General features: G+C 39.4%; 1 protein-coding gene across 2 annotated transcripts in view; it reads right to left on the reverse strand.

Annotated features, from left to right (window-relative positions):
* diaph2 (diaphanous-related formin 2) overlaps positions 1–13,447 on the reverse strand; it is a 338,700-nt gene that overhangs the window by 89,801 nt on the left and 235,452 nt on the right. For both annotated transcript variants that reach the window (XM_029511765.1, XM_029511766.1), the window contains exon 23: positions 7,928–8,052. In XM_029511765.1, coding sequence (XP_029367625.1) covers positions 7,928–8,052 — 125 coding nt within the window. The remainder of the gene's footprint in view (positions 1–7,927; positions 8,053–13,447) is intronic.

A 13,447-nucleotide genomic window follows, 5' to 3' on the forward strand; every position in this document is an offset into this window, starting at 1 on the left:
CACTTTATTTGCATAATGAAGCAGCTAATTGCTCCAAAGTGAGCAAATGCAGTCAGCAGGTTGGGCTAATGGTTTGCGTATCTACATATGAGTGCACTGCTGGAGAGATGTCCCACAGCCGTGCGGAGACAGAGATCCCTGGGTCCAACCAGGGGGCGGGCAAGGACAACCACCACAGAGCTTAGAAATCAACAGAGAGCATAAACGGCAAACAGCAGAACAGAACCCGTGTTCCCTCGACAGCATCAGCAAATAAGGAATAATATTACCATGGGGAGAGGAAAGGACATGTTCTGGCATTAGTTTGATTTTTATTTTACAGCAACTTCAGCCAGTGATACTCAGGCCCTTTCATCAAGGAGCTTCCCCTGGCCTTTTTGGGCACTGCCCAAAGCACAACAAATGATGCAGCGAGCTAATGTACTGAACCATTGTATACATTTCTGCGCTGCACATCATCTATGAGCAGCAAGTAAATTTCACCCAACTCATTTTGCATTTAACTTCTACTCTAGCAGCTGGATTATTATCATTATCATCATTATTATTATTCGTTATTATCAAAATTACCTTAGTGGGTAAGCACAGGGCTATCAAGAACGTGAAAAATTCAGAGGATATGTGCTACTTAGCTTGTATACATTTTCTTGTGTTAACCTGAGTCATTTAATTCCAACAATCTTCTACTGAGGACTCACATGCTGAAAATCATTATAAACCCTTGGTGGCTCATATTTACCAGACAAATAACTCCAGTCACGTTTTTCCTCCACTTGCATTTGATAGAATAATTTGCCAACAATGGGCCTGCCATTCAACAGAGTCTGAGGGATTTCATTAAAACATCAAATGAAAGTGAAATCATGAGCCATGACAGTGGAGAGTGGGGATGGCTAAGCAGAGAAGCGTGGCTGGTGTCTACTGCAGGATTAGAGCTCAGCAACAAGTGCTCAAGAGGGGCTTTGCATCAAACCCAGGAGCCCATGACAAATGAGGGTGGCTGGGCCTCTGTCTATTACCCTGCACTAAGCCCAAGCCTTTTGGGGAAGTAATGAGGTGCAGATTGGTGCTGCTGCCACCACGTCCTTAGCCCGACTTTCTGTGGAGCAGAAAGAATCTGTGGAGGCCTGGGCCGGGGGAAAAACTATATGGCAGCTCAGCAACACATGAAGATGAAACATCACACACACAAATCATCTTTTTAATTGATACAACACACTGTATATTGAAGCATAAGATTGTATACAACAGGTATGCAAAGAAGGATTTTAGATGAGGTGGACAGGCCTGAATCCCAACAGGACACAGTGGCTCTCAAAGGAGACGCTCTAAGACTGGCAGGGCATGGAGGCTTTATCAGTGCATATGACAGTTGTTCATTCAGGAGCAAAAGGCTAGATTCAGTGTAAATCATGGGTGTACCTCCTGTACATCAACGTCACACACAGCCCTCACCCCTGGGAGCCTGTCAGCAAGCTTACTCTGCTGGTTAATGGAGCTGCCACATCAGGCCAAGTGTCACAGACTAACAAGATACTGATTGGCCCACTTCTAGGGAATTCACTCATATGACCAGAGGGCATAAAGATGATTTTCTTTCTGGCAGCAAGCATGACCAACAAAACGGACAGACAGACGAACAGAAAGCATGTGTATTCTGTGAAATCTATCACCGGGAGTTTAACATACAGCTGACATATGTGTCACATTTGGTTCACAATTTTCACCGGAAGTGAAAGTCCAAATTCATATATGTGTGTGCACAATTCTAGTTTATATATTTCAAAAGTAGTGACGTGATGAAACTGTGATAGCTATTTATTTTGTATATTTACTTATTAATTTAAATTTTTTTTGTATTGCTCTTGGTTGCTAAAAGATTAAAACCCCATATACTTTGTTTACATTTGTAAAAGTTTTTTCTGCAAGTAACTTGTTTTTACTGCAATTTGTATTGTCAGGTTTGACATGATAAATTATAGAGCTGGAAAGAGCTGGAAAGACTTTCCGAATTCCCACAAATTTAATGATCACATAATTTCTTGTTTAAATTGGTAAAAAAAAAAAACAAAAAACAAAAAACTATTACAAGTTCTTGCCTTTTTGAATGTTAGGATTTTTTTCTTCATTTTTTTTGACATTGTACTGCAATATTATTCATTTAGATCAAATATGACATGTAAAAAATAAACCAGTGGGGTAGCCACTCTATTTTCATACAGTATGAGCATTATCATTGAAGTACTGTACAATAATATGACAAGGTACAATGTAAACAGATGAGAATACAGCAGGTTTTATAAAACTATAAGTCATATTACTCACACTGCTGTAAATCTGTTTAATTGACTCCCACAGCAACAATTCCAATTAATGCACTACTTGAAAAGAGAGTGTTGATCAAATAACAAATAATTACCACGCTTTACCTTTTCTCTGCAACATTCATTCTTGGAATTTAAAGTGATAAACTACAAAGACACACATACTGAATTGTATTAATCCAAATTCTCTGACATGCAGAAAACATGAAAGGTGAATATGATTGCATGATGATTGCAGCTTTGTGTTGCTTTATCCAGTTTGGACAGAAGTGGGAGATACAAATGGAGAACTCTGGCAGTGAAGGAGCCTTTTTTAAGCATCTCCACTTATTTATACCGGTTCCTACTGAATTTTGGATAATTAAAAGACTCCATGGTTTATCTGTGCTTCAGTTAATTGGCCACACAGTTTACAGTAAATTTCATTAGTGAAGGAAAACACTTGGGCTGGGATTTGGGAGGGGGAGGGGGGCTCAAAGGAAGGTGGTGATTAAGCAAGAGCGGTTATGCGTGTGTGTGTGTGTGTGTGTGTGTGTGTGAGAAGTGAAGGGGGTGGGTGTTTGTGTATTTCTGCTTTAAAAAATTATAAGCCACTACTGAAAGTGCCATCAGCATGTTTTCACCCAGTTTTATTATATACAAATAAACATGATTCTGTAAATAATCTGACTTATTTCTCTTTCAAGTGCACACACTGAAAGTGGGATAACCTTACAACCACCACCTTGCTTCTCCAGACAAAACAAGCCTTTAACGGGGGATGTTTCTGCAGTTTAACTCAGCAGCTTGCTAAACAGAACAATTGTTCACTAACAACCATTTATTTGACCTTAAGTGCCGATGCTGATACAAGAGAATACTGCACCTGTACACAAACCTCGCCTGAAGCTAAGAGTCTCTGACTGTAGTGAACCTCTTCTTTGAAGTGGGAACTGAATCAGGCTGTGGTTTCTCAGAACAACAGAGAGGTGGTTCTGGTAGAAATGGATCTGGAAGTTTTTAGCCATAAATGTGGTATTACAAACAGGCAAGCCCTGGGGCAGGGAAAAATGTGTCTGGCCTGACCTTGTGTGGAAGGGCGAAGTTGGTGTGGGGAAACTGGCACTGATAGGTGTGTGGCCTTTGGAAGATTGGCAGGATTATTCACCAACTGTAAATAGCCCCCTTTAAACTGATCCCTCTATATTGCCACAAAGAAGGCCCTTATTATGCAGACTTTACTTGTTTTACTTGCTTGCACTGTGACTACCTCCCCTGGAGGTTTAATGCTGGAAAACAATGTCCCCCCCCGCCCACCCCGCCCCCTTCCATTCGATGTTCATACCTTTTACACAGAATAGAGGTGGAATAAAAGCCCAGCAGTCCAACATTAAACAGGCTGCATAAAAGCTGATAACTACGGTAGATTTGTATCGCTGCCTTAATGCCCGCTGCTTTATGTTGGCATTAACCTATCAGTGAGATACAAAACACAAGGAATAGAATTATTGCTGGGTAACTGAGTTTAAAATTTACTCCAGGGGAAAAAAAAAAAAAAAGTCCACTTAGTTCAAAGGCTGATTTTCTAAAGACACACTCTCTCCGTAGATTTAACGTAGCCTATCAGGTGGACAATGCTGTCATGTCCTTGGACAAATTCACTAGAAATTGTGGGTAGATGATGCTTGTTTTCCTACTAAAAATGTGGCCATGAGCAATGGCTTCAAACCACTCAGTTTCATTCACTCAACCTTGAGCACAAAAAATGAAATAAAATTCTGCGGCAGCAAGGACATTTTACAAGGGAAATTCGATGAGTAAAGAATGCCACACACACAGACACACAAACAGACAGACAAAAGAATGGTTGGGGGAAGAGGACAGCAAGAGCTATTCATGAGACGTGCATGTAAGGGAAAAAAAATCGTGAAAGGTTGTGTAAAAACATGCAAAATAAAACAAACCCCAATCTTTAAATAAGAACACACTGAGGATGGTTAAGAAACAAGAACACTGCTCGTGCTCACTTAGGACAATGTTTTTCTCATTTCTGTCAGTTTGTGAAAATTCTTTGTGTAATTGTTACCATAGAAACGCCACTGTTTGTTGTAATGTTAGCTTGGGGATATAGGGTGACATATTTCAAGCCTAAAATTAGAACCTTTTTATTTTCCTGAAACTGCCTTACTCACACTAATACGACATTACACTACTCTGAGAGGAAGAAATTTAGACAGATTAACAGTGATGTGCTCCGACTCTTCTGGCCTTCTGGGAAATAAAAGATTAAGCTAAATATCACTAGGCTGGGTAGAGGCATTGAGTACCGCAGGGTGGGGGGTGTGTATCAGCCATGTCCAGGCATCTATCAAGGTTCAGTCCAGTCTCATCATTGGCCTATTGAGCCACCTGACTACCATTAATATTCCAGTATGCAGAGTCCCGCTCTCAGCCCCCAGCTCTACTCTATCACATCTAACAGCAACAAGAAATGTGTGCGTGCGTTTGTGCGTGTGATAGCTGTGGCCTCTCCAGTGAAATAAGGTTCTCTGGGGGCTTGTGCGTCAACTCTACAGCCTTTGTGGGCTGCCATAACTTCTGACAGATAGAGATCACTAAACTGCTGAACAAACACCCCATTGGGTCATTTGCATACATTACAGTAATGGAAAGAGAAAAATGTATCAATAAAGCCAAATGAAGTGCTTCCACTAAGCTCGACTCTCTCTTTCTTTCTTCCTTCCATCTTTCGTTTTGCCACTCTTTCTGCCGTCCCCTGCATATTTCATCTTTTCAACTGTTTTTCTTTCTGCATGTCTTTCTTCAAGTATTTCATAACTGCTACTGATGCACAATGGTGATTTTCTCCTTGTGTCATTTCATGGACTGATTTCCTCTGAAAGATGAGCAGGTGACTGATAAAGATGACAGATTCTCCAAATATGTTTGCTCTGGAAATTTATCTTCTTAATGGGTAAAAACCAGGAATTTCTGAAGCCTAAACAAATTACAAACGCTAATCATGCATGGTGAAAAAAACAAAGCAAAACAAAACATAATTTATTGTTGGAGGAATAATTAAAGTTATGCTGCTTTGGGGCACATATTACATTTACAATACCTTGCAGTGACCATGGCCTCCCAAAATTAATCTCAGGAAGAAGCTGACAAGAGTCAGTGAAACAGAAGCACACATAGTCACCTATACATGCACTGTAAATTACTTTCCCTCCCGTTCTGCCTCACCCTCCCTCTCTGGAGCGCACATGGAAGCGCACACACAACCTACGACAACTCATTCATCACGGTGCCCAACAGTCAAGACAACAGAGCTTCACTTAAATTTTTCAGGGTTGCTCAAGCATCAAATGCATGACTTTTAGCTGTTGTTGTTCTCCATCTGTCATGCTTTAAGGAAAGACTATCCTCTTTTTTTTTTTTTTTTTTTAATCCCAGCGAGAAGTTTAAAAAGGTATGTTTGCCTTGACTCTACTATCTTATGCGTACCAAAGGAAATGTCAACCCAAAATATACAACACTGTATTTCACACTGTCCTTGTTCCAACACTAAGCTGTGCAACTCAGACCAGAGTGCTAACTAAGCTCATTACAAACACTGGTACTAAAAACCTCAGCAAATCAAGCACAGCCTCTGCTTTCGATCTCTTTATCTCTCTGTTTGCTCTTTGTATGTGATTTAATTTCCATCATTGTGCTCATTTTCACAAAAACGGCCAAAAAAATCTGATATTTCAGGGCAATTAAAATGGCTGACAATATTACCCAAGGCAACACACAGAAAGTGGGATGAATTGAGACATACATGGATTCGCAGACAAACACAACAGCTCATCTAAGGCTCGAGTCAAAATGTGGTTGCCTACTTCTGGTGTGCTTTTCTTACCTACTTCACTATTTATCTTAAGATTGAACACCTGGGGTGCTTATAAGATGGGATAAAACAATCTGGACCAGATTTCTCGCACACGGGATTAATAAGGTTTTCCTGACATCTTCTTATAATGACAGTATTATTATGAATTGTGTCAGTTTACTATGCATAGTAGATGATCTGCAGATCAAACGGTTTCGGGAGCTAGCAGAAAGAACAGACGAGCATGAACTTTTCATAATTTCACACCCTTCCTTATCTCAATGTGTCTCTTTCCCGAAAAAAAAAAAAAGAAAAAGAAAATCGCAGTTAAAAAAAATGTCTTACAATAATAAATCTACCAACTCCAAAACCAGAAAGCAAGGAAGCCACTTAAGCATTATCACTGAGCCACCCCAAAATGGAACCACGATACAGATGGAGACTCAAATGTATGGGATTGTAAGGGCTTTCCTTTTGGTATCTACTTTAAATATGTGAAGGACAAAAATGGATCTTATTAAGCCTTCTGGCTGCAAAACTCAATCATATGAGATGGGAAGAAAAAGGGGGAGTGAAGGAAGTGGGCCGTTTCAGGTCATGGCCAGTCGGCTTCTGTCTGCCCCTCTCTGGGGAGGAACTCCAGACAGTGAGGGAGAGCCATGTTCCACTATATCTACACTTCTCCATTTCCTCTCAGTCAAGCCTCGAGTTCTTGAAGGACTGTGAGAATCAATACTGACATTGGGGGGCAGAGCAGCTTTCTGGCTTGTCTGCTCTGCCTCTGAGTCACCGCCAGGGAGGTCCCTGCTTTGGTTTTTTTAATCATACAAAGTTAAGTGCCATTCTTTGACTGGGAGCAGATTGTAAATGAGTTAGGAGGCTATTATGCCTTAACCACCCAACATGCAAAGCCAGCCTTTATAAATCTCAGAGGGAAAAAAAATAAAATTCAGGTTGAATGCTGTCTTACATATGAGGTTCTAACATATGGAAACAGGCACTCACTTATTAAAGCACTTGATTAATTCTTTCTTTACTTAATAATGGCTACTGCCTGCAAACAGTTTTTTTTTCCTTCCCATATCTTTACTCTTTTCTCCATGAAAGGTACCCTCGCCTCAGGGTATTGACAAGAGACTTGATTTCCACCATTGATCAAACCTATGCAGTGAGGACCTTTCCTCAGAGAAAGGGCATTCACAAAAGTCCAGAGACATGGCTAATTCAATTTGGGAGAAGATATGCTTGGAAGCACTCTGTTATCGAAACAGGAGAGGTGCCATGAGAGAAGATAGCACACAGATGGCTGTGTGGAGAGGCTCGTGGCCGGTCAGGAGATGAAATCAGGGATAGGCGATAAGTTGGTGCGAGGGGCAAGAGCCCCTATTAGAGTCCCCCAGGGGACAGGTAGCGGTGGCAGAGTGGAGTAAAAAATAGCCACAGGCGTGATTTCACTCTTGGGACCCAGGGAAGACTGAAGAAGGAGATCTGATCAACATCTCACAGCAAGGCAGCCAGATCCATTCCCAAAGTTCCCTTGGGTGCCACCTATCACACCAAGTGACTTAAACTGCTTACCCACTGCCAGGTACAACACAAACAGCACACACTTTTGCCGCTGCGGTCAACAAAATGGCATACCAGCATACCTATGCTTCTTAAGTGGCGGATTTAAGAAAAGACCAATGCAAACAGTGAAAATGCTCTCATTTTCACTGTTTGCATTAAAAAGGATTATTAAAAAGGATATCGACATCTTTTCCACAAACTTATCTTGCTGGTCATCTGTTTTGGGGAAGTTCTCGATGTCATTCTCAAGCCGCTGAATATGACGTTCCATGGTTGTCAAACTGCCCTTTAGGATCTCTGCTGATACTGTGGATAAAAAAAAAATCACAAAAGAAAACAATAAATTAGTACACAGTAATTTGGCTTTATTAAAACATGTCAGTTAATGGGATGTCAAAAGACCTTTGTGAGCAAAAACTGCAGATGGACTATGCATCCTGTGACTCCTGCATGATGTGCGGTTAAGATAGTGAGCACCTGTGAATGCGTGTGTCGAATGTTTCTGCAGTCTTTAAGCACTGATTGCAGAGTTGCTGTGGAATCCACACTATTCAGCTCGCGCCTTTCAAGTGGAAACTTCAAACGGCAAGAAGCATCTTAAGGGATCAGATGGGACAGGACCATAGATGCAGCGCCATGTTTAGGTTGTGTTTGGGGTTTAATCTTGTTGACACACATGCACACAATTACTTGCATACACACGCACATAGGGTTTCAAAATAATTGGTCTCAGGAAAGAAGAGGGAAAACTATTCATCTAAATTTACATGTAGTCCCTTAAACAAGAGTCTTGTTATCTTTCAAGATAACCCCTGATTTTATGAATATGTGAATTGCAGTTATGCAGTTTACTCGGTTTCATGGCATAACTGCTACTTCTAGCATGCAATGTATTTCCAGTGGAAATTGCTTTGTTTATTCTTTTACAACTCAATGCCTCCTCTGAAGGACAAATTTGAAAATACAAACAAAAGTGCTGAACAGAGGGAAGGCCACCGCAAAGCTTATTTAACACTTTTGTTTATCCTTATATTCAAATTCAAAATTGTCCTGCACTGGGAAGATGAAAAGTTATAAATAAGTCACAAGAATTTGGTCTTATGCTGCAAAAAGGTGAACAATGAAAATAGCAATGCCTTCACTCCAAACACAGCGGCCTAGCTAGATGAAAGGTCGTGGCATAAAATAAATAATTTGTGGGGTGATATTCCTCCTTGTGAGTCAGAGGTCACTGCATTTGAAAGTTGAACATTGGTCCATTACAGCTGTCAAAGCAATAACACAGTCTGTAAAAGAAAAAGAATCATAAATGATGTAGTGTGTTGTTGAATGATAATTAATAGCTCGGTTTTAATGTGCACTTTCTATCACTTATGTCTTTGAAACTACATATGACTTATGACTGACAGAATAAATTATTCACATCCACCTTGTTTTTGTGATTCACTCAAAATACCAATTGAAGGGGGAAAAAAAAAAAAAAAAAAAAAAAAACCCACCGAGGACAATGTGATAAGAACTTTTTTTATTTTGTGCTGCCCCCAAATCTACAAGGTTAGTCCAACTACTAGACTGTAATTGAAGTGCTGAAGGAGTGAGGAGTGGGCTAATGGACATGTTGTCATGAGATGTGTCCTCTTGTTTTACATCTATTCCATCACTTGGATCTGTTCTTTTTTTCCTCATTTTCTGAAAACTGAATTGTAAAATGGTGCCTCACATACCCCAACACACTGAAATAACCAAAAGCACATATACCCTGAAGGTATCTTCCCCTTCAGGAACACAGCCTTAGACACGGACATGCACGTTCACATACGCGCACAACACTCTAGAGGAAATACAACATGAGTAAGGAGTGAGGTCAGTGTCGTTATTAGTCTTTGGTTGACTAGCTCAATCCAGGTACCAGCAGATTTTCACACATCCTCTTCCTCAATTCTCACAAAACTGAATCCTGTGAGTGACAGTGAAAACTACCACACCAACACATAGCCTGCTCCTCGGCTGATATGGTGACCAGGAGCCACATGCTCCTCTCACTATGTTCTCAGCCCCATTAATGGCGAAAAGGAGAATGAACGGCAGGGGAGGTGGGCAGATGGAGGCAAGAGAAGAAACAATTACATCCACACAAATTTACCACAAATCACCATTGGAAGGCCTTTGTTATTGATTGTGGCTTGTGACTCATGCTTGTGGCATGAGTGATTGGGTAATAATGTGGCTATAACACTGATCATAGAAACCCTAGGAAACGGCGGGCAACTGCAGTGCTGTTTCAAGGAAGCCATTTATAGGATCAGAGTGAAGCCAGGGGACTGCAGTAGACTACTGTTTCTAAGAGAATTACTCATGCTCGATACAAACTGGCACATGGAAGTGTAGTATTTTAGTCTCTATACGAATTTTATATATATTTATACATGAAGGCAAGTTTATGCTTTTTAGAAATTTATATATATCAATACCACTATCCCGTTTTATTCTAATAAACTACCGTCAACTGAACCTAGAGTGGATCCTTTAGGGATATCATTAGTAAAATTACCACAGAATTAATGCTGCTATTTTCAGGGGACAAAACATGGCAACACTGGCGTCTTCTGAATACACATTTCAAGCGGATCAGAGGAGAAACAGTTAGGATAATGGGGGTTGTATATACCACACGTATCAGACAGAATTTCTGGAATATAAACCTGCAATTGTCGTTCAATGAAACAGAAATAGAATCTTCTTTCTTCGTCTTTCAATAGACACAACTACAAAGATAAAGTGATATACGGAGGACAGTAAAGCATAAAAACAGGGGAAAAAAAAAAAAAACAAAGCTATCTGGAGACAAGAAGTTTACCTGGGTGAATAACACAGACAAGGCAGACAGTCTGAAAAACCTATGGTCAGTTATTGATGAGCTCTGTAATGCTGGCCCTTGACACATTATTCATTCCCATGAACAAAAAGACAGACAAAAAGAATTTCATTAAGCTTTGCCCCGTTTCTTTCAAATCAACTGCCGGGGGAAAATACTGCGCAGCTCACAATACCAAATCAACTGCTATAATGTGAAGATGTCAACTTTATATTCAGTCATTTGTAGAAAGGGGCAATTTTCATTTTGATTTATAGACAAATAATACCAATCTTTCATTCAGTGCTCCTGCAATGCTGCCAAAGGTTACAAAGGAAATTGAGATTTATTTTTAATGTGGCTGCCAACGTAGCATAAAAGATCAAGTTGTAAATAATCCACACACTTGTGAAAACAAAGAAAGATGCAACATAAAGCCAGGGAAGAGGGTCTTTCATAAATGCATTCATCATCTTATTCAAGTAAAAATATGTTTGTGGGTGTGTAGCAAAGCAAATGAGTAGGACAGAAAGAAAAAGAGAAGAGATGCAAAAACAGTATGACTGTAAAACTGTAAAACACACACTTTTTAAAGTATGCCTTTCCTGTTTTAGGTACAGCAGTTACTGTTTCATAATAAAATTAAAACGCAACTGTGAATAATTTGATATTAATGAAGAAATAATGTATTAAACATGATGGGACAACAAATAAGACATTTGTGTTGCTCACAAATGTGAAATCAAGCTAGCAACATTCATGACACATCATTCACGAAGGAGGGTAACGTTGACAGGTTTAGGAGCATGCATCGAAAATCATCACGACAACGACGATAGGAAGGTGATGTCATGTTTTCACAACTTATGTACTGCATCACAGCAGGGGCCATTATTTATTATTAAAAATAATAATAATGATAAACTATGAATGAGAAGGTTTCTTTATCAGGGTCCGCTGATTACATTATTGACATTATCAGATTATAACGACAGATATATTTACGTAGCAGTGATAATATCAGCACTTCAATCGCATGTTATAGGTCTTGCAGGCTCCAGAGATTATGGATGTTAAATCCTTGAAGACCATGAAAAAGTAATCTTACCCCAGCTTGTTATCTTCCCCAAACCTCCCTTCACAAACCCTTTGCATATTTATTATAGCATATGGTGAAGATGACCTTGAGGGGAATCTACACATGACCAGACACATAATCACAAGTAGAAGCCATCTTCATCACATCAGGGTAAAATCTATTGATATCAGTGATAGTGATATCAAGACAATAAAGAATCTATTGTCTGTTTCAAAACATTTGATATCCATGTTCCTTTAAAATGACACAAAATAATGTTTTTGTTTTTTGATTAAAATTTTTGACAAAATCAGGCGTTATCCTGTTTTATTGCTGTTGGTGGCGTCTGAACGTGAATCTGAGATGAAGTGGGAGGCAGGCTAGAGTACAGCAGAGGAAAGAAACAAAAGGGAAAAGCAACTCTATGTGTTCCCCTTGCAGCAGGAATCAAAGCAACTCCGTTGCATGAGTGAAAGTGATATTGTTGCCGCGACAAAGCAGTTGCGATGCTCTTTCTGCTTACCTCAGCTTATGTGATATTAAAAACAGCAGGAGAAAGTAGCAAATGAGGGTCGTTAATGGACAGCATGAACAAAGACAGTATTAACATCAGTAAACATCATGGCGCAGGTTTCAGTTACTAGGCAAAGATTCTCTGATCTCGTTTTGATTTTCATTGCTATATTTTTGTAGAGGAAACACATTCACGTTACATAGCTTTTTATAAATAATTTAATGCACTAGTTATGTTTTATTATGAATAATTACACACATCTGGAGAGAATAAGATTATTACAGCATACCAAAAAATAGACAATGCAATTAAATTCGCTCAGAGGACACAAATTTACACTAAGCACTATCACAATTGCAATTTCCCATCAATGTGGTACTAATTGCATTCACATAAAAGGGTAAATCCTTTTTACTTTTGCTCTATTTCCTCTTTTAATTTGCATTTTCCTTAAGCCCTCTGTGAAACAGAACTGTTATCATAATGAAGGATTTCTTATCTGATTAAAACTGATGGCCCCCCAGGAGTACAACCATAGGGTTGAAATATGTAGAGGTTAATCTGCACAAGCCCAAGCAGCAATGACCACAAAAAACAGCCTTTTTGGATTAAAACAAAATCAAAAAGCAAATCATGTATGCAATGAAATTATTTTCTAATGAAGCAAAACACCAAGTTGAAATATAAATGTATATACATTTTAGTAAACCGATGGAAAAGTTGACAATTGATGTTCATCCATACTGTGGTGTTTTATTCCACCCTAACTCTGAATTATATATATAGCATTTCTTTCCTGAAGAGTAAAGTGCAATGTTGTATTTACTGCCTTTCTATCTGCTTCCACAAAGAGCTATCGTCTACAGAAACTATGTTGGAAGAAAAAGATATATATATATACTGCAACTTCAGGTCATCCTATACTTTAAAACTGCAAGAACTGAACGGAAAGGAGTGGAACAGACCAACAACCCAACAGGAACAAAACATAACAGGAGAAAAGCACTATTTTAAAATTAAAACATTTCAATGGAGGTTTGGTTGGAGCCAGACACCAAAAAAACAAACACGCAAACAAAAAAAAAAACAAAACAAAAACGATACTTTACTCTACCTCATACCCAGGAAGGAGGCCATGTTTACAATTGGGGTCATGTCTGTAAGACTTTATTGCTTTTGGCAGCCATCAGAGCTACAGCAGAGTGCCAGATCTCTGGAGGAATTACAAATGGAGTCAATTACAATATATTTTGAT

This window comes from Echeneis naucrates, chromosome 10 (assembly GCF_900963305.1).
Source record: "Echeneis naucrates chromosome 10, fEcheNa1.1, whole genome shotgun sequence".
Taxonomy (NCBI): Eukaryota; Metazoa; Chordata; class Actinopteri; order Carangiformes; family Echeneidae; genus Echeneis; species Echeneis naucrates.